At 38.3% G+C, this 724-nt stretch overlaps 1 protein-coding gene across 2 annotated transcripts in view; it reads right to left on the reverse strand.

Moving 5' to 3' along the window:
• Positions 1-439, reverse strand: part of LOC138038642 (coatomer subunit epsilon-like) — a 23381-nt gene extending 22942 nt beyond the window's left edge. The window contains exons 1-2 of one of the 2 annotated variants that reach the window (XM_068884632.1): positions 289-439; positions 111-173 (exon numbers count right to left, since the gene is read on the reverse strand). In XM_068884632.1, coding sequence (XP_068740733.1) covers positions 111-173; positions 289-387 — 162 coding nt within the window. In that variant the 5' untranslated portion in view covers positions 388-439. The remainder of the gene's footprint in view (positions 1-110; positions 174-288) is intronic. The other variant, XM_068884633.1, reaches the window with a different exon arrangement.
• Between the last annotated feature and the right edge of the window lie 285 nt (positions 440-724).

Genomic DNA, 724 nt, shown 5'->3' on the forward strand with positions numbered 1-724 from the left:
GTCCCTTGAAATAGTGTATATGGCATTGTTATAAAATCAAAGAGACACGCAAAAACATTTTAAAATCTGAATTGAGTAGGACGGACTAATTCAAATAGGCGCTTGCTTACCTGTGCAGTGTAGGCTCTGTACATATAAACATCCTTTTCGATGGCCAGCTCCCTAGAAGAAGGCTAGAAAGAGAGGATCGGTTCGATGAACGTCATTTTAGCTAACTTTCACCAATCATTAACACAACAAGTTTAAAGTGAAAATGACCAAATCCACGCCAAACTATGCAAATCTTACATGCAACTTTTGAGCTTCATTTATACAGAACTGGTAATTGCCAATAAAGAAGGAATTCCTGATTTCGAAGAGTTCATCCACGTCACCACCGCCCGCCATGTTGCTTTTTCTTGTTGCAAGTGAACTCTTCTCCAGGACTCTCCGGGTGGTGGCATTTCGCTGAAGCATGGGATTAAAAAAATTAGGAGGCTCGAATAGTTTCTCCTCTTTTTAAACACATAAACATATGATGTCCTTAGATACAGTTAGCGTAATCATATCAAGACGAAATTTGGCCACGGTATTTAAGTACCCATCGAAGATTTCTCAAATTATATTTTCCTTCAAAATAAAGTTACCATGGCAACGACTTTAGGCATTTCTTTGAGTCTTAAAATCAACATATGTTGTCTTTTTTGAAGAAACGGGAGGGTGAAATTTTCCCATTCAGCGTTAC

Source organism: Montipora capricornis, chromosome 2, assembly GCF_036669925.1.
Source record: "Montipora capricornis isolate CH-2021 chromosome 2, ASM3666992v2, whole genome shotgun sequence".
NCBI classification, from domain to species: Eukaryota; Metazoa; Cnidaria; class Anthozoa; order Scleractinia; family Acroporidae; genus Montipora; species Montipora capricornis.